Source organism: Aquarana catesbeiana, linkage group LG02 (genome assembly GCF_042186555.1).
Source record: "Aquarana catesbeiana isolate 2022-GZ linkage group LG02, ASM4218655v1, whole genome shotgun sequence".
Taxonomy (NCBI): Eukaryota; Metazoa; Chordata; class Amphibia; order Anura; family Ranidae; genus Aquarana; species Aquarana catesbeiana.
Window position 1 is genome coordinate 136,619,753 of NC_133325.1, and position 25,136 is coordinate 136,644,888.

The 25,136-nt window shown below is 44.1% G+C and overlaps 1 protein-coding gene across 2 annotated transcripts in view; it reads left to right on the top strand.

The window, feature by feature from the left end:
• Positions 1-24,626, top strand: part of NPAT (nuclear protein, coactivator of histone transcription) — a 77,752-nt gene extending 53,126 nt beyond the window's left edge. The window contains exons 13-18 of one of the 2 annotated variants that reach the window (XM_073613499.1): positions 2,021-3,406; positions 6,945-7,060; positions 10,377-10,470; positions 17,097-17,157; positions 17,253-18,321; positions 22,202-24,626. In XM_073613499.1, the coding sequence (XP_073469600.1) occupies positions 2,021-3,406; positions 6,945-7,060; positions 10,377-10,470; positions 17,097-17,157; positions 17,253-18,321; positions 22,202-22,285 (2,810 nt within the window). In that variant the 3' untranslated portion in view covers positions 22,286-24,626. The remainder of the gene's footprint in view (positions 1-2,020; positions 3,407-6,944; positions 7,061-10,376; positions 10,471-17,096; positions 17,158-17,252; positions 18,322-22,201) is intronic. The other variant, XM_073613500.1, reaches the window with a different exon arrangement.
• Positions 24,627-25,136: the final 510 nt, after the last annotated feature.

The following is a 25,136-nucleotide window of genomic DNA, read 5'->3' on the forward strand; positions in this document are numbered from 1 at the left end:
CCTGCTGCCACCACGTCCCTCACCTTGTTGTGTCACTGCCGCATCACCAGCCATCGCATTAAAGTGAATGGGACTGTCTGTGAATCAACAGCGGGTCAGAGATGACAGTTGCTCTTTAAAAATTATGATTTAAATCAAGCCTTTCTACTAGTAATTTAAATCAAATCCACCCTGCCCTTAAATCTGTTCTAATAATGGAGATTTTCTTTAAAGTGTATGTAAACTCTACAATTTTTTCAGTAGGTTTGGTTTGGCATCATGCCTCACTGTATACAGTTTTTCTTGAGCAAATCATTTTTTTGTAAAGCAGTTAGCTTACTTACCTGAAGATCCTTCCTTTGGCCTTTGGGCTGTCTCTTAGGTCTGTACTTGCCTCCTGCAGACCTGATGCATAGCCCAGTGGCCAACTGAAACAACATGCTGCAGGCTGACATCACTAATTGTAAGGCAATAGGTTAGTGCTGTCTGCCTGAAACAGAAAGTGCTGTTACTGGAAGGATCTCCAGATAAGAAACTTGGCAGCAGATGCCCCCGAAAAAAGTACAATGAGGCATGATGCAACAGATTTAGTGTTTACATACATTTTGAAAATCTGATCTCTTAAAATCCATATTATCTAGTTATTTAAGTGTTGTCAGATACGTGCTAATTTAATTTCAACGCACCACAAATATCTGCAGAAAACATTACTGAGCTTCACCCACAGACAAATACAATGTATTCTCCTAATTTATTGTATTATCATGTAGAACAGGGGTGTCCAACCTGCGGCTCAAGACTGATATGAATGCGGCCCAACAAAAATCCATAAATTTACTTAAAAATGTTTTTGTTTTTTTTTTTTTGTTTTTTTTTAATATAAAAATGTATTTACACTTGGCAAACACATGTGGCCGAAGGAAAATTTCACAGTGTCTGTTTACTGGACTTTTATAAGTTTTATCCTCCCAAAGAAAAATATCTCACTCTTTTTATAATCCGGCCATATCTATGTCATCAGTTTTCGGCAGCACCTAGATTTGAGAGCAACTATTTTCAAGGATGAAAGAGGAGCTCCAGGCTCCTTCAGAAAAACAAAAAAAAAAATACTGTAGCTGCTGACTTTAATATTAGGACACTTACCTTTCCAGGAATCCAGCGCTGCCCTCACCCAAGCCAATTTTTCAATCTTTCGGGTGCTGCCACCATTTCCACTAAGGGAAACCGGCAGTGAAGCCTTGTGGCTTCACAGCCGGTTTTCTACCACACATGCGCGAAGCTAGCTGCGCTCTGTAAATGGGCCGGCTGCAGGAACTCAGCTGGAAGTGGGAGCAGGTACCTGTCAATAACAGTTACCTGCTACCCCCCCAAAAAGGTCCCAAATGTGGCAGCGGAGGGGGGGAGGAGGCAGACAAGCGGAGCTTCCCTTTTGGGTGGAGCTCCGATTGAAGCACGAGAAGGGCAAAATTAGAATCAAAATATTTGATGAGCACCTTGAAAATTCACTGAGAATTGCTGCTACATTCATCGAACCAGATATTGATGTGTTAGTTTATCAAAAATAGTGTCAAATATTGCACTAGTTTTATGTTGACCTATTTTTGCTTTTATAATAAAAAAAAACTACAAAATAAATTAAGTTTAATTACTCGGGTACATTCTCTTTGTCGGTGATTTGTTAACTTGTGGTCTACCTGACTTTTTTTGCTCATCTGCTATTATTGATGTATTTTACGTGTGGCTCTTCTTCCAATGTGGCCCAGGAAGGTCGGAAGGTTGGACACCCCTGAGAATATAATAAAATTACATGATATTATAGAAATAGACCCTAAATAGGCAAAGGGAGAGTTTAAGACATTGGCTGCTGTGTAATTTAGTTGAGACACTTTGTTGAATAGCTGCAGTTTTTGATGCAGGGGATTCTCTTTTATTTTGTTGAGTTTTTGAAACTAAAAGGTACGCAGCATTTAAAAAAAATATACATATTTATACTTGAATATATTTCATGAAAGTATCATTCCTTATCTGAAATCTTTTACAGCAAATTCCAGAGAGCGGGCCGGAAATAAGATGGATGGTTGCCTAAGGGAGAGTGAGACGGATAACTCCTTGTTAAACAAGTCTGATGCAGGGACACCTTTAAAGGACAAAGCAGATAGCAGCAGCACTATGCAACAAACATGTGTAAATGAGTCCACCCCTTCAGGGAGTCCAAAGGTTCAAACACAGTCTTCTGAGTTAGTCATCTGCATAGAGAGTTCTGATAGTGAGGTAGTAATTGAGAGCAGCAAGGACTCGCATCGGACTGTATTGGAGACCTACACACAACCCCAGGATGTTGAAATGGAGAATATTTCTCTAACAAATGAAGGTACTGAGGATTGCTGCTTCATTGTAGAGGACATCTTACCACAGGCCCCAATAAGTGCAGACAAATCTGAACCATCAAATATGTGTTCAAAGGATTCAGAAAATGAGGAACCATCAGAAGGGGCCACCAATGAGAAGCTGTTAGATAAGTCACAAGAAGAACAAGAAGGTAATAAGAGCTTAGCAGCTTCACAGACATCTACAATTGCTCTCCAGGGCAACACCTTGTTGGTTCCAGCTCCAGCGCTCAATTGTTCTGGTGCACAGAACGAGAGGGATCATCAACCAACTGAGGCTTCAAAAAAAAGTCCTTTGAATAAACTTTGTATTGATGCGAAAGATAAGCAAGAGAGAGAAAATGACTCTGGAAAATCTATTGAAAAGAACACTAAATTGCAAAAGCCCACTGTGAATGCTGCCCCTTCGTCATGCCATGAACAGAACAGCCTGGGTTCTGAGATGGAACCTTGCAGTGCTGAAATTACTGTACCTAGTAGCAGCCAGGCAGCTGTAGATCCCTCCACTATTGTTACACTTAACCTAATTGCCGAAGATCTTGCAGAAGAGGGAGAATTACATAATGCTGTCAGAAGCATTCATGAAGAAAATTTTCCAACTATTATATTGTCACCATTAGTAAAAAGTCAAGAAATTAGAAGGGCTGGTCCGTCACAAAATGGTTCTGGAGATTTTATGGAGTCTTCTGTTGGTGAACAATGTCAGCTGCTGGCTACATCTAGTGATGGTTCAATTAACACCATTAATATTCCAAATGGAGATGGTACTGTTTATGCTGTCTCTGGGACTTCTACTACCACAGATGGGAGTGTCATACAGCTGATGCCAACCTCAGGTTCAACGTTCACACCCTCCAATAGTCTTTTTATAAGTTCATGTGTTGCAAGTAATGTTCCAGCCAAACAGCCCAACATCATGAGGGTGTCAAATAGTTCAGCTCCAAATAGCAGCCAGAAACAAGCAGGTCTTTTCCAAACTCCTCCTCGACCTGGCAGCATGTACACCATTGGACAGGCCATATCGCCAAAGCTTTCTCAAGGTAAGTTTCTCCACTGCACAATTAACTGCATAATTCCTTTTGCAGAGCTGGACAAGTGGTAGGACTCCAAAACACAGGGGCAGTGTTCAAAAAAAAAAAGTGTATGATGGGAATTTAAACCCCAGCTCTGGGGACCTTCATTTTTTTTTTTTAGCTTAACCACTTAGTAACCGAGGGTAAAACAAATCTTGATTTCTGAATACAATTTTGCAACTTTGACGTAAAAGTTTGTAAAACTGTACATATCATTGCAACTACTTTTTTCAGGACAAATTGGGCTTTTCAATTTAATTTTGGGGGGGGGGGCAAATGGTAACAAATATCTCCTGATTTCTTTGTTTTTTCAGATCAAAGAAAAGCTAGCCCAAAATATATAAAAAAAAAGTTATTTTATTTTTTCAATTTAGCCGTATATTTCTTGCTATTACCATAATTTACCAACAATGAAAAACCCAAAATAAATTGTCCTGTTCTTAACGATTGCAGCAATACCACTTACGTGTATGTTTGTTGTTGTTTGTACCCAGTAGGGCCCAGAAACAATGGTGCGCATTTTGCTTTTTTTTTTTTTTTTTTTTTTTGTATCCTACCTAAAACACACTAAGGCTCGGTTCACACAGCCACGACTTCTCATGCGACTTGAGAGTTCAAGGTCGCATGACAAGTCGCACCCCATTAACTGCAACTTATAAAAAGGTTTCTGCACTTCTTTGGGGCGACTTCATCACGACTTACAGTGACTCGTGCAACTTTCCGGTTGCGGCAGTGTGAACTGAGCCTAATTCTTTTATAAAAGAAAAAAAAAATCCTTCCAAAAATATACTGATCCTGACCTTAAAATTTTGGCCGTACTTTGAAGTGAACACTAACCTTGCCACTGCACTGACCTAGATCAAACCTTGATAGCTATTTTTTTTTTCTTTTATTTTTATTAATAATTTTTTCATTTTTTTACCCACTTCTGTTTGTTTACATCTTCCTATGCTGCAATGAAGAGGACTGTATCTTTCTTTCCATTCAGAAAAAAAATAAACACATGGGTGGGCTGCATAGTTGACTAATCACTGTGATAGCCAATCAGAGGCTATCGCAGCGATAAGGTGACTTGGAACCGGGAGTCCCGGATCCGGATCGTTAGTACAGGGCCCTGGCTCTGTGCTGGGAGCACACTGTGCAGCTCGCTACCAGCACAAAACATGTATACAGATATGTGGCCCCCGCAGATAAAGGCCCTCCTCGGGCCGCATATGCGATGCAAACTAGCATGTTATGCCAATTGCCTAGCAGGGAGAAGTGTTTTTTTTTTTTTTCTCCTGCAAAAGCTTACTTTTAACCATTGCAGTGACTTTCACAGCCTGCATCTCCCTACCAGTCACAGTGGTGGAATACATCAGCTAGGTAGGAAACTGAAGCCTCACTGCAGAGCTAGATCAGATCTTGTCCTGGGCCGAACTTCACGCTTCCTCTCTCATCTCACGCCTTGTCCCAATGTACATCGTAAATATAGACATTTGCTAGGCAAACTTCCTTAGCCTTGAGTCGGGAGAGTTGACTTTACACTAGGATGTGTTCCAGGGTCTATGTCCCAGGTGGGGAACACCAGATATGAACCTCTTGGCTTCCAGGTTCAACAACAAACTAGACAGGCTTGTCTTCAGGTACAGGTATCCTCTAGAGCAGGGGTCTCCAAACTACGGCCCTTCAGTTGTTCAGGAACTACCATTCCCATCATGCCTAGTCATGTCTGAATATCAGAGTTTTACAATGCCTCATGGGATGTGTAGTTCTGCAACAGCTGGAGAGTCGTAGTTTGGAGATCCCTGCTCTTGTGGATGGTGACTCAGTGAGATCAGTATACTCTGATTTGTGCCTGTCCTTCCCTTAAACTACTACTACCACTTCTTTTTCGCAGGATTGAGATGAAGGGCAATCCTGTTATCCGTATTGCTCTAGACTGGCGCATGCGGATGTGGTAAGCTGACCTAGTAAGACTCCTGTTAGATACTGTATTTATCGGCGTATAACACGCACTTTTTTTCCCCTTAAAATCAGGGGAAAATCATGGGTGCGTGTTATACGCCGATCCCCCGCCGATTGTGAGCCTTTTGGCGGCTCTCGGCGGCTTTCGGGAGCCGCCGAAAGCCGAGTGCGTCCGAAAGCTGCTGAGAGCCACCGAGAATGGCCGAGAGCTGCCGAGAACGGCGGCGCCATTTTCAAACGACACAGGGCAAGGCAACAGATGGACACTGACAAGGCTGCAATGGGGACAAGGCTACAGGAGGACACTGACAAGGCTGCAGATGGACACTGATAAGGCTGCAATGGAGGACAAGGCTGCATTGATGGGCATTTAAATGTAAGTTTTTTTCCTTAAACTTCCCTCCTAAAAGTTTTTTTCCTTAAAATTCCCTCCTAAACTTGGGGTGCGTGTTATACGCCGATAAATACGGTACTTTGTGGGCTCAACCAGATTGTCAGGATTTGCTTTCTTTTGTGTGTGTGTGTGTGTGTGTGTGTGTGTGTGTGTGTGTGTGTATATATATAAATAAAATTTTTTTTTTTTTAAACAGCCAAAAATGAAAAACGCCTGTAAACAAAATGCGGCTAAACGCGAGTTACTGCATCTAGCAGCTGAAATGCCTGTAAACTCTGCTTCTGAATGCATTTTTTTTTGTTTAAAAAAATGCCTCTAAACGCAACAGCATAGAAACAACTGTAAACGACCCTGTGTACATGAACAGATAAGATAACATGGAGAAGAGTTCAGAGGCAGTGAAAAAAAAACTCCCAACTGCTCCTAAATGTCCCTTTACCAGTAGCAGTGTACATGAGGCCTAAATCTTCTGCCTTGTTGTTTTAACTTTGAATTGTAAAACATTTTTTTTTTTTCTGCCAGTAAATACCTTATACAGCCCACTTCCTGTTTCTTGTCTTGTAAAAAGCCTAGGCTTATGACATCGTGCACAGCTCTCTCTCACTCTTGTGAGAGTTTGCCAGGAAGGGAGGGGGGATGAGTCATAAGAGGGCCAATAAGAGCTGCAGAGCTGGATGTGTCTGTGTAAATCCAGGAAGTAAACAGGCAGCAGCTTCAGCTGCCTACAGTTAAAATGATTGCAGCCAGGCTTAGTGGAAGGAGATTTCTGCAGCATATTTGGCAAGTACAGAATCACAGTATATATCAAATAATATGCAAGTGGTTGGAGGGAAGCTTCAAAATGTCAAGGATGTTTTTATTACAAATTATGTGAGCAGACTGCAGTTGCTCTTTAAGTATAGGCCCAGGCTGCCTGCAGTCAAGGTCAATCTGTCTTTTAATAGGTCTGCTGGGGTCAGTAGGATGGCTCTGAGGCCTGCATCTTCAAAAGAAATTGATCTTGGCTGCTCCTTTATTCGATTTGGTCAGTGCATAGATTTTAATAGATTTAAAAAAAATGCAAAATGACATTTAAAGAAAATGAGAGTTTAGTCCTTAGAATGTTGTTATTCAGTTTTTAGTCATTAGTCATCTAGATGTTCATTTATGTTTCCTTTTTCCTAGGCTCTACAATCATCCTCGCTTCCCCTGTTCAGCCAATGTTACAGGGGGTTATGAGCATGTTCCCGGTCTCGTTGGTTGGTCAGAGTGGCAGCACTTTTACCACACAGCCACATCAGGTAATATAATCCAACAGCTGCCATTTTAAACTCTTCCTTGTGAAAGAAGGCATTAGTGTGTTGGTGTTTATCGGCTGCAAGGACATTTTGTAGTTGTAATGTAATCTGGTTAATTGAAATATACTATATATAGTTTTGTGTGTGCGCTGTTAGTAGTTTAGACTAGAGCTGCACGATTCTGGCTAAAATGAGAATCTCTATTTTTTTTGCTTAGAAGATAGATCACGATTCTCGTGGCGTAACATCATCTTTCACATTAAACAAAATAATTGGGCTAACTTTACTGTTTCGTTTTTTTTTTATTCATTGAAGTGTATTTTTCCCAAAGAATTGCATTTGAAAGACCACTGTGCAAATACAGTGTGACATAAAATATTGAAACAATCCCCATTTTATTCTCTAGGGTCTCTGCTAAAAATATATATATAATGTTTGGGAGTTCCAAGTAATTTTCTAGCAAAAAAAATTCTAATTTTAACTGTAAGGACTCTTTCACACGGTGCGGATCAGTGATGATCCGCCCCGTGAACACCCGCTTGCTCAGCGGGGATCGCTCTGCCGATGAGCAGAAAGATGACAGGTCCATCGCTGCACACTGTGCAGCTACGGACCTGTCAGAGCGTCGCTCTCCCCTATGGGGATCGGATGATGACGGACCGTAGTGTCCGTCGTCACCCGATCCGAAAACGGATGGAAAAGTAGGGTTTTCCTCCGTTACACTTTTCGGATTGGAGCGGATCGGATGTCAGCGGACATGTCACCGCTGACATCCGACGCTCCATATGGATACATGTATGTCCGTTTTTCATCCGAAAACGAAAGGATGAAAAACGGACATACGGATCCCTCGTGTGAAAGAGGCCTAAGAAACAAGTGTCAGAAAAAGGTTTAGACTTTAAGTGGTTAAACTTCCTGCATATTCACACAGAAGTTTTATCCCTTTGATCTAAGAAGAGTTACAATGTTGTTAAAATCTTGGCAGAATGCCAGAGTAAGCAGAGAACTCTACTTGTAACATGAAAGAATGGAGACACTCCACAACATAGATCATCAGAGGGGGTGAATCCAGATCATGATCTTTTAACGATTAATTGTGCAGCTCTAGTTTAGACAGAATTTCAGTTTAGAATTTCATGTGACGTACCTTACATATTCAAGGCAAAGTGACCATATGTAAAGCCTACTACCCGACCAATTTATACTCGCCTCTTCAGATGTCCCCAGCCACTTCTTGCTTTGTTGATGTTGCCATCAACATACCAGTTGTCAGATAGAGTTAGAGCTCAGAGAAAGCAGTGACCATGCTAGAGCCATGCAAATGGCTGTTAGACCCAGGAACAGCATTATGGGAGGAGGTCACGGCTCCCTCTAAAGCCTAATACTCATAGGCTGAAATGCCAGGTGACATCTGCCAGTTCAATAAAAAACGTCCGACATTCGGCCTGTGTGTACGGCAGCTGATCCGACAGAAGCTTGCCGTTCGGCAGACTTCCATCAGACAGGCCACTGACCTGTGTGTTCTGGTGGGGGCGAGATTGTGGGGTGTCCCCCTGTGAGAACACAATAGCTCAGCGGGAGATTGCTGTACTAACATTGGATTGTTAGTACACTGACCGGAGCAGTTTTTGTTTTTTCCCAGCGGGTTGAACCAAAGAAACTTCATGGTGTGTACTAGGCTTTACCTGCAAGCATGGGTTAGTTAGCAGTGGTGGCCACAGGAGAATGAGCTGTGGGTGAGCAATGGAGAGGGAAGAATAAAGATGTAGTTGGGTGGGCTGTTGTATACACTCTGTACTTTTGCTCTAAACGGGCAAGGTGACTGTGTCTATTTAGGCAAACCTTCACTGGAAACTACATCAAAAGGATCATTGGATCCAATGATATGGGTGGCTGAAATCAATTGCTCATTTTTTAGGGTAAAATTTGAGCATGGCCCTACTTTTTTTAATGTCTTGACCTTTCTATTGGTCCTGTAATAGATGACCTCACAGATAAAGTGGCTTGCATGCATTCTATGCATGAAGGTAAAAAACCTTTAGTGCGCAGCTTTCCCCCCCAGCCCCCCTAATACTTTACATGAGCCCCATCTCAATCCAGCGCTGCACACGAGAGCAGCTGCACTCCCGGGTCTCTCCCTCCTTATTGGCTGAGACAAAGCAACAGCAGCCATTGGCAACTGCTGTCAATCACAGCCAGTACGGAGGGGGTGGGACTGAGCCACGCTCTGTGCATCCCATAGACACTCAAAGGTGCCCTCAGAACAAGCAGCTTACTATGGGGGCACTTGGCAAGGGGGAGGGTCCAGAAGCACCAGCAGGGGACCCAAGAAGAGGAAGATCGGGGCTGCCCTGTGCAAAACCACTGCGCAGAGAAGGCAAGTATGATGTGTTTATGGTTTTAAAGGTCGGAAAAAAACAACCTTTTAGATCCACTTTAAAGGCCAAGTTCACCTTTTTTTTCTTCTAAATTCCAGCTACCGTATGTACCGATATAGCATTTATGCACTTTTTTTGCAAAAATATCAAAGCTTTCCAAAAAATCTACAGACACGTACCTTACTGTCCTACATCAATGATTCCAAACGTATCTATTTTTTTCTGGTTTACGTCCTTACAGACTTTAGGTCATGACACAGGAAGGAGTTGACCAGCTGATCTCATTAGCACACACCCTGCATCATCCACCCTCCCACTCCCAGCTGCACATTTTTTAAATGAAATGCAATCAGTGATCACCCTTCTCACTAAATACACAATATACAATCAGCTTGCATAGTGTATGGCCATATTTATACAAGTACATAGAAGGGAGTGGACAGAAACACTCAGCTGTCAAGCCCTGTTCACATCTCTGCATAGCGAGAACTCGCATTCCCACATGCGTTTGTTTTTTTTGGTTTTTTTTTGCGAGGTGGAGGAGGTGTTTTGGAGCATTTTCACTCATCACACATAGGGCAGCCCATCCACCTGAATGCACAACTTTTTTTAATAAAGATAATGGCATGATTTTTGTGTTATCTGCTTTTAGACAGGATAATGATTTTGACTGACTGTCATTTCATTGTTTTTGGAATCGTTTAGTAAACACTGGATTGTAATTAGAAATATGTGGTTGACTGGTCCCGAATACCTTTGGCAAATTTATAGCGGTGAGGGAGAGTGTTGGCGAGACTGAAGTTTCTCTTTATGGAATGGTTATTAAATTATTTAACTCTGCAAGAATTAGCAACTTGTACTGTTTTGTGTGGGGTTTTTTTTTTTCTGTCTAAATATTGTTCACATCACCTGTCAAAAATGTATATTTCTTGGCCTTCTAGATTTTGCACGTTCCGGTTTCTAAACCCGTGGTTCCTAAACTTCCTCTGCCTCCAAAGTTTCAGAAGTCTCTACCAAAACCTTCAGCAAACACAGGTACAAACAAGATAAATTTGGCAGAATATCTTTGTTGATGAATGTAGCCTGAAAATGACAGTGTATTGAATGAAGCCATATTTAAAGAAGTTAGTAAAGCGAATCTAAACGCTTCATACCAATGCTTAGATGTGTTGGCTGTGCTTCTTTGTTTAGGCTTTTTCCCTGTATTTTTACCTGGAGATCTTACTAGTAACACTAGTGAGTGGCTACACTCACTCCTCCACTGTATCTAAAGAGGAACAGCCTAGCCACCCTTGGACAGCAACATTGTGAAAAGGGTAGTGTAAGATGGATCTAAATCGACTTTATATAAGTGACTAACAAAATAAAGCCCAACTCCAGCTAACACTTTTTAAAGGGCAACTCCACTTTCGTGGGGAAAAAAGTGGAAAAAAATATATATAATATATACATACACACAGTATCTCACAAAAGTGAGTACACCCCTCACATTTTTGTAAATATTTTATTATATCTTTTCATGTGACAACACTGAAGAAATGACACTTTGCTACAATGTAAAGTAGTGAGTGTACAGCTTGTATAACAATGTAAATTTGCTGTCCCCTTGAAATGACTCAACACACAGTCATGGTGGATGTTAGAGACCTTGCACTCCTCCATCTTCCATTTGAGGATTGCCCACAGATGCTCAATAGGGTTTAGGTCTGGAGACATGGTTGGCCAGTCCATCACCTTTACCCTCAGCTTCTTTAGCAAGGCAGTGGTCATCTTGGAGGTGTGTTTGGAGACGTTATCATGTTGGAATACTGGCCTGCAGCCCAGTCACTGAAGGGAGGGGATCATGCTCTGCTTCAGTATGTCACAGTACATGTTGGCATTCATGGTTCCCTCAATGAACTGTAGCTCCCCAGTGCCAGCAGCACTCATGCAGCCCCAGACAATGACACTCCCACCACCATGCTTGACTGTAGGCAAGACACTCTTTTTGTATGCCTCCCCTGGTTGCCGCCACACATTCTTGACACCATCTGAACCAAATACGTTTATCTTGGTCTCATCAGACCACAGGACATTGTTCCAGTAATCCATTTCCTTAGTCTGCTTGCCTTCAACAAACTGTTTGCGGGCTTTCTTGTGCATCATCTTTAGAAGAGGCTTCCTTCTGGAACGGCAGCCATGCAGACCAATTTGATGCAGTGTGCGGCGTATGGTCTGAGCACTGACAGGCTGACCCCCCACCCCTTCGACCTCTGCAGCAGTGCTGGCAGCACTCAAAAGTCTATTTCCCAAAGACCAACTCTGGATATGACGCTGAGCATGTGGACTCAACTTCTTTGGTCGACCATGGTGAGGCCTGTTCTGAGTGGAACCTGTCCTGTGAAACCGCTGTATGGTCTTGGCCACCATGCTGCAGCTCAGTTTCAAGGTCTTGGCAATCTTCTTATAGCCTAGGCCATCTTTATGTAGAGCAACAATTCTTTTTTTCAGATCCTCAGAGTTCTTTGCCATGAGCTGCCATGTTGAACTTTCAGTGTCCAGTATGAGAGAGTGAGAGCGAGAGCGATAACACCAAATTTAAAACACCTGCTCCCCATTCACACCTGAGACCTTGTAACACTAACGAGTCACATGACACAGAGGAGAGAAAATGGCTAATTGGGCTCAATTCAGACATTTTCACTTAAGTCCCTTTCACATTGGGGTGGTGGGTGCGTTGGCGATAAAGCGCCGCTAATTTTAGTGGCGCTTTACCATCAATTTTGCGGCTATTGAGCTGCTAGCGGGGTGCTTTTACCCCCCCCCCCGCCGCTAGCAGCCTTGAAAGGGTTAAAACCAACGCCAAGCGCTGCTGCAGCAGCACTATGCCGGCGGTATAGCTGCACTGCCCCATTGATTTCAATGGGCAGGAGCGGTGTATACACCGCTCCAAAGATGCTACTAGCAGGACTTTTTTTAGCGTCCTGCCAGCGCACCGCTCCAGTGTGAAAGCCCTCGGGACTTTCACATTGGAGAGACAGCAGCAGCTCTTTCAGGGTACTTTGCAGGCACTATTTTTCGAGCTGTAGTGCCTCCAAAGCGCCCCAGTGTGAAAGGGGCCTTAGCGGTGTACTCACTTTTGTTGCCAGCGGTTTAGACATTAATGGCTGTGTGTTGAGTTATTTTGAGGGGACAGCAAATTTACACTGCTATACAAGCTGTATACTCACTACTTTATATTGTAGCAAAGTGTCATTTCTTCAATGTTGTCACATGAAAATATATATAAAAAATGTGAGGGATGTACTTATTTTTGTGAGATACTGTATAGCATATACAATTGCGACACAAGTCATATTGTAATTGAATACTACTAAAAAATAATCTTTCCTTTTCAATCTGCAGCTCTGTAATTTTGTGTAAAATGCAATGCGGCTACCTGGAGGTGTTCGGTACACAGATTGTGTACTGAACACCCCCCAGAAACATAATTTCCTGCTTGTGTGATTGGTTCACTGATTTTCCCAGAAGTATGCACTAAGATAGAAGTCAGATATCAGGCATCCATTGCAACAAAAATGTAATTTTCCCAATAGGAAATGTCTCTAAAGGGATGCAGACCCTGCAATTTTCCTCATTAGAGGCCTGCAGGTGAAGCAGCTGTTTATAAATTGAAGTGGTTGTAAAGACACAAGGTTTTTTTACTTTCATGCATTCTATGCATGAAGGTAAAATACCTTCTGTGTGCAGTAGCCCCCTAATATTTACCTGAGCCCCCTCTCGATCCATCGATGTCCAGGAGAGCCTGGTCTCTGATTGCACTCCTGGATTGACTTTTGGCAGCAGCGGGAGCCATTGGCTCTTGCTGCTGTCAATCACAGCCAATGAGCCAATCAGGAGATGGAGGGGGCAGAACTGAGCCGTGGCTGTGTGCGTGAATGGACACACAGAGCAGCGGCTCAGCTCGAGTGCCCACATGGCAAGCTTCTTGCTGTAGTGGCACCCAGCAGGAGGGAGGGCCCAGGAGTGCCGACTTGGTACCCGAGAAGGGGAAGATCGGGGCTGCTCTGTGCAAAACCACTACACAGGGTAAGTAAGTATAACATGTTTGTTATGTTTTTTAATCACTTACGGACCGCCCACTGTGGATATACATCAGCTGTTGAAGAGGAATACCGTTGTTATGGCAGCAGATAGCTGCTCTAACTCAGGTATGCTCTTCTTCAGCAGGCGGTCTGCTTTCAGATAAAAGTGGTCTCTGTGGCGGATTAGGCGCAAGATCACTTTTATCAGTGGTGGGAGAGGCCCTCCCCCCTCGCAGCATTTCCGGTGGACTCCACCGCTTATCAGAGCCGTTGGTAGCGGCGGAGACCATCGCGTCCTCTCCCCTGTTTGGCTGGCTGCCGAGTGAGGGGAAGATGGCCCCCACTCGGCTCCATAGCATTGACTGGAGGAAGCGATGTCAAATGTCCCTTCCGCCCAATGCTCTTAAAGGAGAAATTTCAAATGATTTTTTTATTTTATTTTATTGCATTTTAGTGTAAATATGAGATCTGAGGTCTTTTTGACCCCAGATCTCATATTTAAGAGGTCCTGTCATGCTTTTTTACTATTGCAAAGAATGTTTACATTCCTTGTAATAGGAATAAAAGTGACAAAATGTTTTTCTTTTTAAAGAACAGTGTCAAAATAATAAAGTAAAATTAAATAAGAAGAAAAAAAATAAAATTCAAAGCGCCCCGTCCTGACGAGCTCGCATGCAGAAGTGAAGGCATACATGAGTAGCGCCCTCATATGAAAACGGTATTCAAACCACACATGTGAGGTATCGCTGTGATCGTTAGAGAGAGAGAGCGATAATTCTAGCTCTAGACCTCCTCTGTAACTCAAAACTGGTAACCTGTAGAAATTTTTAAACACTGCCTATGGAGATTTTGAAGGGTAAAAGTTTGTCGCCATTCCACCTAATATCCCTATTGTGCGGGCACAATTTTGAAGCGTGACATGTTGGGTATCAGTTTACTTGGTGTAACATTATCTTTCACAATATAAAAAAAAAAAAATTAGGCTAACTTTACTGTTGTCTTATTTTTTTTTTTAATTAAAAAATGTTTTTTTTCCAAAAAAAGTGCGCTTGTAAGACCGCTACGCAAATACGGTGTGACAGAAAGTATTGCAGCGACCGCGACTTTATTCTCTAGAGTGTTAGAAAATAATATATATAATGCTTGGGGGTTCTAAATAAATTTCTAGCAAACAAAAAAGATTTTAACTTGTAAACGCGAAGTCTGAAAAATAGGCCCGGTCCTTAAGTGGTTAGATGAAAAACAAGACTTTTTAATATCACTTTAAGAAACCACTTCCATTAACCGCTTCAGCCCCGGAAGATTTTACCCCCTTCCTGACCAGAGTGTTTTTTGCGATTCAGCACTGCGTCGCTTTAACTGACAATTGCGTGGTCGTGTGACGTGGCTCCCAAACAAAATTGACGTCCTTTTTTTCCCACAAATAGAGCTTTCTTTTGGTGGTATTTGATCACCTCTGCGATTTTTATTTTTTGCGCTATAAACAAAATAAGAGCGACAATTTTGAAAAAAAAACACATTATTTTTTACATTTTGCTAGAATAAATATCCCCCAAAAATATATAAAAAAAAACATTTTTTTTCCCTCAGTTTAGGCCGATCGTATTCTTCTACATATTTTTGGTAAAAAAAAAATCGCAATAAGCGTTTATTGATTGGTTTGCGCAAAAGTTATAGCATTTACTAAATAGGGGATAGTTTTATGGCATTTTTATTAATAATTTTTTTTTACTAGTAATGGTGGCGATCATCGATTTTTATTGTGACTGCGACGTTATGGCGGACGTCGGACATTTTTGGGACCAATTTTCATTTATACAGCGATCAGTGCGATTAAAAATGCACTGATTACTGTGTAAATGACGCTGGCAGTGAAGGGGTTAACCACTAGGGGGCGGGGAGGGATTAAGTATGTCCTAGGGGAGTGATTCTAACTGTCAGGGGGATGGGCTGTGTGTGTCATTACTCTGATCACAGCTCCCGATGACAGGGAGCTGTGATCAGTGACATTTGTCACTAGCCAGAACGGGGAGATGCTGTTAACATCAGCATCTCCCCGTTCGTCCTCTCCGTGAGGCGATCGCGGGTATCCCCGCGGTGATCGAGTCCACGGGACCCACGACCCGACTCACGGAGCTCCCGGCCGGCGCGCGCACAATGGCACGGCGGGGAATTCAAATGGGCGTACAGGTACGCCCATTTGCCCAGCCGTGCCATTCTGCCGACGTACATCGGCGTGCGCCGGTCAGGAACTGGTTAAATTCACTTTCCCACATGGGCACACCCAAACATACAGTGATTTCTTCAGTGTAAAAAAAAGGTACGAATCTGCAACAAAGTTTGGTAAAATCTTTGTAATTTACATAGATCTCCCAGAGAGGAATGTTATTTTCTAAACAAAAGTGGAGTTACTCTTTTAAGCAGTTACAGAAACAGTTCTTGCTTAATTGTACCGTTACAGAACACAGGCTTTCATTAATCAAGACTATTGGATATATGCTATCACCTTCAGGTAATGACGCTGACAAAGCAGTTAGGGCGGCCCATAAAACTCTGATACTCCCACAATCAGTTGTTTTGCTAGTGTCCTTAGGTGACTGATAACTTCTGTCTACCGAGAGCAGGTTTCTGGTTTATAACGAAACTAATTTTACTTGGAAGACTAAGAAGATTCATTGCTGATCTTTGCACTGAAAAATTACTTTCTGAATCCAGCAGTATCTACAGTATGATGTTTTCGGATCAGTACCCCTCAGCAGAAGCCTTGGGGACCGTACACTGACCCCACCATTTGAAGATGCTGGGCCGGCCTGTCAAGTTGCCTCTGGCCCCTGCGTCTGCACTTGCCCTTTTGTACAGTTGTACAACGAGGGGCAGTTAGGCTCAGGGTGCTCTAAAGCTTTCTATGATTGGACGAGGTGGAGAGGCAGGGCAGAGATGTCATATTCTCCACCTTGTCCAATCAGAGAATGCTTTGCATGTATTCAGAAGATGCAAAAAAAATTCTCTGAATGGCACCCATACTGAGTGGTGAACCTCCTGTGTTCACAAGGCATTGGGCCAACTGTTTATCACATGACTCGGAAGCAAGTGGAGATCACTGACAAAAGCAGTGTCTGGCTTTAGTGATTTCCAGCAGTATCTGCTAGACATGTCATATACCAAGCTAGACCAATGTAACTATGTATAACATGCCAATACCTGGAATTATTCTTTAATGAACTCCAATAAACTGAATTTATGGTAAGTACAAAAATCCTATTTTCTTTTTTCCCTTGGGCTGAATTGATTGGCTTGGTGGAGCGCAAGAAAGGGATTTGTGTTGCTGGGATGGGCAGCATTAATATGAACCTCTTGCATTGCTCTGCATTTAAAAAATACTCTTTTGATATAAGTGATTGAAAACTTTTGAAATTACATAAAAGTACATAAACTTATTAAATTCTGGGTGACTGGGTTTATAGTGCATAAGCAGATTAACAGACACGGCTAAGAAAAATATATCTGTCCTCTGTGTTAACCTCTTTCTATCTGCTGAGCATTTTAAAAAGATCCGTTTTAAAGATTTTAATTTATGTAACATTTCCCCTAATATAGGTAAAACATTGTCCAACCCAGCAGCTGATTCCATAAGCCGACCCTCCAGCTTAGTGCAGAGGTCAGTGATCTGGAAATTCTTTATAGATTCCCCTTTATTCTTAGCAGAAAACAGCCTTTCTGTAAAATCAGTGTTCCTTTTCATTTTTTTTACAGAGAAAATGAGGAAAAGAATTCCACCTCTGAGATTCAGCAAAAAGCTGAGGAAAGGTCCGTACCAGAAACGTTAAATACTGTGTCCAAGTCCGTGGAAGCCCATAGGAGAGTGCTTTGCTTTGATGGGTCTTCAACACTGCTTATATCTAATTCTTCATCTTCGTCAAATGAAAAAAGCAGAAAGGACAAGAATGACACTATACAAAATGATTTGGCCTCCACAGAAGCTGTATCTTCTAAAATTAGCGTGTCCAAAGAAACTAAAAAGAATGAAAGATCAGCTCCTTCATTGGGGAAGAGTTCCAGGGTGGATCAGGCAACTGCACAAGCAAAAGATCAACCTGGGGAAAAAAGGCCCACAAGTTTAGGTGGTGCATATGGCGTCAACAAGGAGAATGTGTTGAAGGTAGGAACACAAATTCACCCAGCAGGCCAAATAGACAAAAAAACTACGTCAAGTCAAGATAATTTACGCACAGAGAAAAATATAAAACCACCTCAGGATCCTGTAAGAAAACAGACTTCACTACCTAATATTCTGAGGAGGACACCTCAAAAAATGTCCTCAGAAAGGGTATGTTCTACCAGCCCTCTAGCAAAACAAGCTAGTCAGCTCTTGCAGGACATGCAGTTTCATAGTCCAAATACAAAGACACTGTCTACTGGAGATGTACCACCACGAACGCCAGGAACAGGATTTGAGGACAAGTTCACAGATAATTCTGACCACACACGAACTCCAACGTGTCGGCGTTACAATGAGGATGGAGGGACACCCAAACCCATGATGCCTCCTGCAACGCCAGACATGCCTACGTGCAGTCCTGCCAGTGAAGCTGGTAGTGAGAACAGTGTCAATATGGCTGCCCACACGCTAATGATACTGTCTAGGGCCTCCATTGCTAAGACTAGCAGTAGCACACCACTGAAGGACAACACCCATCAATCAAAACCATCCAAAAGTACTGCAAAGAAAAGAAAGCTTGAGGATTCTAATGAACATGAACGGCGATCACATAGAAAAGAGCATCTAAGCCCTTCTAGCTCTCAGAAAAAGAAAAAAACGAAGGTGGGTAATTACTCTAATTGGCTAATATTTTAAAGTCTACATACTATATTTTCTTTGCAGAGTGCTGTACATTATGGGCTTTGTTTCCACTGTCTGTGAAATACCCTGTAAGTATATAAACCTGTTCACATCATTGTATTGTGGTAATGCGTGTTGGTACAATGCAGCATGATTTTGGGTACATTTAGCTAGGGCTGTAACTAACTATTTATTTTCCTAATCAATTAGTTGGGCAATTTATTGTTTCGATTAATCGGATAAAATCATAAAAAAACGTAATATGTTCGTTTATTTAAAGTAATAATGAAAATTATGGGGCACTATTCCTCCCGGGAACACCAATGATGGGGCAGGACTATTCCTCCCGGGAACACCAGTGATGGGGCAGCACTATTCCTCCCGGGAACACCAATGGTGGGGCACTATTCCTCCCGGGAACACCAACGATGGGGCACTATTCCTCCCGGGAGCACCAACGATGGGGCACTATTCCTCCCGGGAGCACCAACGATGGGGCACTATTCCTCCCGGGAGCACCAACGATGGGGCACTATTCCTCCCGGGAGCACCAACGATGGGGCACTATTCCTCCCGGGAGCACCAACGATGGGGGGCACTATTCCTCCCGGGAGCACCAACGATGGGGGGCACTATTCCTCCCGGGAACACCAACGATGGGGGGCACTATTCCTCCCGGGAACACCAACGATGGGGGGGGCACTATTCCTCCCGGGAACACCAACGATGGGGGGGGCACTATTCCTCCCGGGAACACCAACGATGGGGGGCACTATTCCTCCCGGGAACACCAACGATGGGGGGCACTATTCCTCCCGGGAACACCAACGATGGGGGGCACTATTCCTCCCGGGAACACCAACGATGGGGGGCACTATTCCTCCCGGGAACACCAACGATGGGGGGCACTATTCCTCCCGGGAACACCAACGATGGGGGGCACTATTCCTCCCGGGAACACCAACGATGGGGGGCACTATTCCTCCCGGGAACACCAACGATGGGGGGGGCACTATTCCTCCCGGGAACACCAACGATGGGGGGCACTATTCCTCCCGGGAACACCAACGATGGGGGGCACTATTCCTCCCGGGAACACCAACGATGGGGGGCACTATTCCTCCCGGGAACACCAACGATGGGGGGCACTATTCCTCCCGGGAACACCAACGATGGGGGGCACTATTCCTCCCGGGAACACCAACGATGGGGGGGGCACTATTCCTCCCGGGGAACACCAACGATGGGGGGGGGGCACTATTCCTCCCGGGAACACCAACGATGGGGGGGGGCACTATTCCTCCCGGGAACACCAACGATGGGGGGGGCACTATTCCTCCGGGAACACCAACGATGGGGGGGGCACTATTCCTCCCGGGAACACCAACGATGGGGGGGGCACTATTCCTCCCGGGAACACCAACGATGGGGGGGGCACTATTCCTCCCGGGAACACCAACGATGGGGGGGGCACTATTCCTCCCGGGAACACCAACGATGGGGGGGGCACTATTCCTCCCGGGAACACCAACGATGGGGGGGGCACTATTCCTCCCGGGAACACCAACGATGGGGGGGGCACTATTCCTCCCGGGAACACCAACGATGGGGGGGGCACTATTCCTCCCGGGAACACCAACGATGGGGGGCACTATTCCTCCCGGGAACACCACGATGGGGGGGCACTATTCCTCCCGGGAACACCAACGATGGGGGGCACTATTCCTCCCGGGAACACCAACGATGGGGGGCACTATTCCTCCCGGGAACACCAACGATGGGGGGCACTATTCCTCCCGGGAACACCAACGATGGGGGGCACTATTCCTCCCGGGAACACCAACGATGGGGGGCACTATTCCTCCCGGGAACACCAACGATGGGGGGCACTATTCCTCCCGGGAACACCAACGATGGGGGCACTATTCCTCCCGGGAACACCAATGATGGGGCACTATTCCTCCCGGGAACACCAATGGGGCACTATTTTTCCCCCCCAGCAACACCAATGGGGCACTATACCCCCACCCTCCCAGCAACACCAATGGGGCACTATTCCCCCCCCCCCCCAGCAACACCAATGGGGCACTATTCCCCCCCCCAGCAACACCAATGGGGCACTATTCCCCCCCCCCCCCCAGCAACACCAATGGGGCACTATTTCCCCCCCCCCCCCAGCAACACCAATGGGACACTATTCCCCCCGGGAACACCAATGATGGGGCACTACCCCCCCTCCCAGCAACACCAATGGGGCACTATCTCTGCGCCCCTCAGCAACACCAATGGGGCACTATTCCCCCCCCCTAGCAACACTAATGGGGCACTATTTCCCTCCCAGCAACACTAATGGGGCACTATTTCCCTCCCAGCAACACTAATGGGGCACTATTTCCCTCCCAGCAACACAAATGGGGCACTATTTCCCTCCCAGCAACACCAATGGGGCACTATTTCCCTCCCAGCAACACCAATGGGGCACTATTTCCCTCCCAGCAACACCAATGGGGCACTATTTCCCTCCCAGCAACACCAATGGGGCACTATTTCCCTCCCAGCAACACCAATGGGGCACTATTTCCCTCCCAGCAACACCAATGGGGCACTATTTCCCTCCCAGCAACACCAATGGGGCACTATCCCCCCCCCCCCCCAGGAAAACCAATGGGGCACTATCCCCCCCCCCAGGAAAACCAATGATGGGGCACTATTCCACGACCCCCTGGAACACCAATGATGGGGAGCTAGAAACACCCCCCCCCCCCCAGAAATACTTATGATCAAGTCAAGCACTTGTCATCACAATGTGTGTACTAGTGTTATTGTATACAGCCGCAGTGCTGCTACCTTATATCACGGCTGCTTCTCGCCTCTCTCTCTCTATTCCCTCAAGGCAGCAATGGGCGGGGCTGAGGGGGGAGCTGACGTCAGTGAGGAGGAGAGAGGCGGATGTGCTTGATTTTATTGATTAATCGTTGCAGCCCTACATTTAGCCTGTGCTTGAAATGCCTTTTGAGGTGCTTCAGTCACAGTTCACCAATAGGTGACATTGGACTGCAGTTGACCTCCATTTGACATTCTTATAAGCTGCATGGACCTGTTTCACACTGCTCTCGCATTCCCATAGACTTTTAGGGTAGGAAAGCCATTCTGGTGTGATTAAGGCCCAAGGGTAAAGGTTCGATTTTGGGAACGAGTTAATCCAGTTTGAGAGCTTGTGCAGGATTGGGGCTTGATTTTTCAAGAGTTTTTGTATTAAGTTAAAATTTATAGTAGTTGGAACCATTTAGTGCCTGCAGAGCTCTGTCATGAAATAGAATCTATAACTTTACCTACCCATTCAGGGCAAAGTGTCTGGTATTGAGTGGTCAGTTGCAAAGGTGGAGGAAGAAATGAATCTGGTTAAAGCTCAGATATCATCTTGATTGAAGCTCACAGAGGAATAGGATGATGGGAGTGGGTAGGTGTCTCCTTTCTCAGAACCTGCCACTTTGCCCTAAATGGCATAGTGACCGTGTCTTTAACTTCAAAGTGTTTCTACTGTATAACTAAAAACTTAAGTGCAGCCGGCAAGGTTGCATCACTGGTGACGGCAGCAATGACTGTGTGTTGATGTCACTCGTAGGGTTACTATGGGGCATCCATTGTTGGCTGTCTCGCCACTCCCCGGTAGCCAATCACGTGATAGGACCAGTGTGCCCTTAGAATAGGTAAGTATTAGCAGCTTCCTTTTAGAGTGTAATTAGAATAGGTCATAGAAAGGGGGTGGCAGCGGGTTTATACATCAGCCCTTATAAAGGTGGTAGTGCATGCCACTGTTGGAGGAATGGTTAATAATACTGTCCTCTCCTTGTTTGCACAGAAGCAGCGGAAGAAGAGCGCAGACAATTTCCCAACTGGAATGGATGTGGAAAAATTCTTAATGACCCTTCATTATGACGAGTAATTTTGGACTCGGACTTCATCCTGCACAAAGTACCTTATAGCAGCAGTCATGCTAAACATTATGTGTAGATATGTATGTAAATAAACTTGTGACTTCTATAGGGTCACGTGTTTTGTAATATGTAAAATGAAGGCACTTGCTTTGTTGCTGCCATGTTTGTTTGAGCTGTATATATTGTAAACCTGTGACAGGCAGTTGAAAAAACACAAAAGTACTAGAGTGTATATATAGCCAATGTTTTTCAGTTTTGGATAGGATTAAAACCCGTTGTCTATTTTTTTTTTTTTCCTGTCTGTGTTGTGGAAATTTACATTCATTTCCGTGCCTGGAGATGCAACAAGAAAGTAGAAAGAGGAGAATCTCCCCAAAATAGAAGGAATTCCCCTCTTAGAAGACTTTTCATCAACTCTCACTTTCATGACAACCCTAAAGATTTCCATTTTCTGTCTTGTAATGGTCACCAGGACAAATAGAGAGGGCAAGTTTCTCCAGCTAGGGCACAGATTTCGATGATAACTTGGCAGAGGGTCTAATCTTTTGCCTGCTCTATCCAAAACAACAAAAAAATTTTGCCTTTACATACACATTAAATATAACACAGAAAAAAGATATGATAAATTGCTTCGTGGCGCCTTCTTAGCTGAAATTATACAACTATAGTCCTCCTCCTCCTTGTGTTGTGTCATTGCCGAAGCGCTTTGGCAGCACTGCCCATTTCATTTCAATGGGCAGGGCGTATACACCACTCCCGCACCGCCTCAAAGATCCAGCAAGCGCACCCCCCCAGTGTGAAAGCACTCGGGCTTTCACATTGGGGAGGCATGAGATGCTCTTTTCAGGTGTTATTTTTTGGCGTAAAAGCGCCTCCGTGTGAATGTAGCCTTATATTAAGTTGCAAAAAACGACTTCCTGGTTCAGAAACACTCTAATGTCCCAAACTCTACACATATCTCTCCAAAACACTTCCTCCTCACGTTTACCCAGCTATGTCTGTTACTGCAAGGACCAAACTCTACTACTTCTGGGCTGTCGATTCATTATCCAACTATTCAAAAGAATAAGAACTGAAACAGTACTTCTATGTAGTAGTTTGGTCTATCTAATAAACTTATTAGAAAATATATCTACAAGGTAATTTCTTGATACTTAGTATATTACATAAAAAACCATCAGCAATCATCACTACTAGGTTTCCTTTCCCCCTCAGTTCTGCCAGCACACCCCATCATCCCTGGCAACCACGCTCAATTCAGATGCGATAAACAAATCTAAAGCACCAAATTTGCTGCATTTCAAGCCCAACCTGCACTCTTTTCAGAAAGCTGATCTATAAAGCGAAGGCCTCTCACAGGTAGCAGTTCAGATCAAATTCTATATTAGGACCTCTTGGGTATTATATATGTATTCTGTGTATCCCCTGACCCTCTTTTTAAAGAAAGGGATCATATAGTGTCACTAACTCTCCATTCCTTCATTACCCGTTCAATGTCCATAAACATCAGATGGTTTGGATTGCTGGAATGTTTCTCAGCAAAATGGGCTGATACACGGGGAGATTTACTATGGGGACTCTCGCACCTAGCAGCGTCGGGTGTCGGCGGTAAAAACACCGCTATTTTTTAGCGGCGCTTTACTGCTGTTTTTGCGGCTCTTTTCAGCCACTAACAGCTGAAAAAGGGTTAAAAGCGCCAATTTGGTGGCGTTGCCCATTGATTACAATGGGCAGGGGCGCTTTAGGAGCGGTGTATACACTGCTCCTACAGTGCCCCAACGATGCTGCTTGCAGGACTTTTTTGAGCGTCCTGCCAGCGCACCGCTCCAGTGTGAAAGCCCTTGGGCTTTCTCATTGGAGTGAGAGGATTATTTTTAGCGATATAGCGACTCAGTGTGAAAGGGGTCTAAGGCCGGTGTACTCAGAATCTGGTGCAGCTGTGCATGGTAGCCACTCAGCTTGTGACTTCAGCTTGTTCAATTAAGCTTTAACAAGCAGAGTGGTTTCTATGCAGAGCTGCATCCGATTTTGTGCACTCCAGTTTTTGTAAATGAACCCCTATGACTTTTCAATTCTGCTTATGTTTCTCATGTGTTCCTTAATGTGAACATGTAACCTTCTCTTTGTTCTCCCTATAATCCTGTAGGGGATAGCTACATGCTAGAAGTCATACGACTCTGAGTTACAAGTTATGCACTGATTAATACACATTAACTACTTAATCCTCCCCTGTTCAGAAACCCACATTAATAAGTATTTCTGTAACAAATTCCTGGCTATTTTTTAAATGGCCCAGCAGTTCTGTTTTGTTAATGACTTTGTATTAAAAGAAAAATCTTTAGTTTTTTATCTGAGTTTTTTTTTTTTCCTCTGACAATACTTTGCTTCTTATCTGTGTAAACGGTATTGGCTTGCTCTGTCTGTCTTTTGTATAATAATGAATCAAGTATCATTGTGCAGTTCTTCCGTAAGTCAAATTTCTTTATCTTTTAGTAAGGGACACAGGAATTTAGAAACTGTTGAGTTATACTGCTGACTACAGGAGGCTTTTGGACACTGGCAAAACAAAAACATGGGTCAGTTCAGTGTGGCCCCTTCTACTCCCAGCATGCTTCAGTTTTTGCTTGGCCTTTCCTCTGCTTTATTTTGGAGTGCCTTACCCAGACCCCACTGGCCTCTGGATTAGCGAAAAAATTATATCTGGTGCTCTTCTAACAGGGAAAATAAATGTATCATAGAGGGGGATAAAATGACAGCTGAGAAAAGTAACTCCTTGAAAGTTAACTAGTATCATTCAACTGTAAACATAGGGGTTGATTGACTAAAGGCAAATCCACTCTGCACTACAAGTAAGTGCAG